General features: G+C 59.1%; 1 protein-coding gene across 1 annotated transcript; it reads right to left on the bottom strand.

The window, feature by feature from the left end:
* Positions 1 to 722, bottom strand: SDRG_00976 (hypothetical protein). Its single transcript, XM_008606483.1, has one exon. The coding sequence runs from the start codon at positions 690 to 692 to the stop codon at positions 99 to 101; it is 594 nt and encodes a 197-aa protein (XP_008604705.1). The 5' UTR covers positions 693 to 722; the 3' UTR covers positions 1 to 98.
* Positions 723 to 772: the final 50 nt, after the last annotated feature.

Genomic DNA, 772 nt, shown 5'->3' with positions numbered 1-772 from the left:
TCATTAGGTTGAATATATTTGTTATGCATGTTTGGGTGAACACTAGTGGTGTAGTTGGTGTTGAAGCAAGGACTCTACTTTGTCGGTGGAGTTAACGTTCAATGTACATTGAAGCCAAGGAAAAGGTTGAGCGGCGCTGAGGTTGACGGGGCCTCCGACATGTGTCGCTGCGCATCAAACGGTGCGCCAAAGCTGTGCATCGCCGATGCTCGAATGCGATCCTCAATCTGAAAGTCAATGTTGGCCGGCAGCTCGCGAGGTGGCACTACAGCCAACGACTGTTTCCACTTGTCGTCGATTTGTTTCTTGACTTTTCGTGGCTTGACGGGCGGTGGCGCGTCGACGTCGACGAGGGCATCGTAGTCGTAGCGCCAGGGACCCTTGGCCGGCGCGGCCTGCGCCACGAGCTCTCTCCGCTCGTCGTCGTTCAGCTCGATGGCCCTCTCATCCCAGCGCTGTGCTTGCACGCTAAGGATCTGTGCTTCGAGGCGTCGCGTCGAGTGCATGGCAGTGGCGACGACCGGTGCCGGCGCCGTGCTGTGGGCCATCTGCACGGCCTTATTCGGGTTCAGGAAGGCATGGTCGAGACGCACGGGCGGCTGTTGTCTCGACGGGCGCTTGGGCGCGGGCCACTGCATGGGCGGCGCGCGCGGCTGGAGCTCGACCTCGTCGTCGTCGTCGTCGCTGTTCATGGCCACTCGGTCTAACACGATCTGCGTGTGGGTCCAACGCAGTATAACTAGAAAAACGCATTGCACACCACATTCAACCG

Source organism: Saprolegnia diclina (assembly GCF_000281045.1).
Source record: "Saprolegnia diclina VS20 unplaced genomic scaffold supercont1.2, whole genome shotgun sequence".
NCBI classification, from domain to species: Eukaryota; Oomycota; class Saprolegniomycetes; order Saprolegniales; family Saprolegniaceae; genus Saprolegnia; species Saprolegnia diclina.
The sequence above is the reverse complement of the archived record's forward strand: the minus strand, read 5'-3'. Positions and strand labels throughout refer to the sequence as shown.

Bases quoted from the DNA above. Each gene is read 5' to 3' on its own strand.
- SDRG_00976 (XM_008606483.1), bottom strand. From the start codon at position 692: ATGAACAGCGACGACGACGACGACGAGGTCGAGCTCCAGCCGCGCGCG.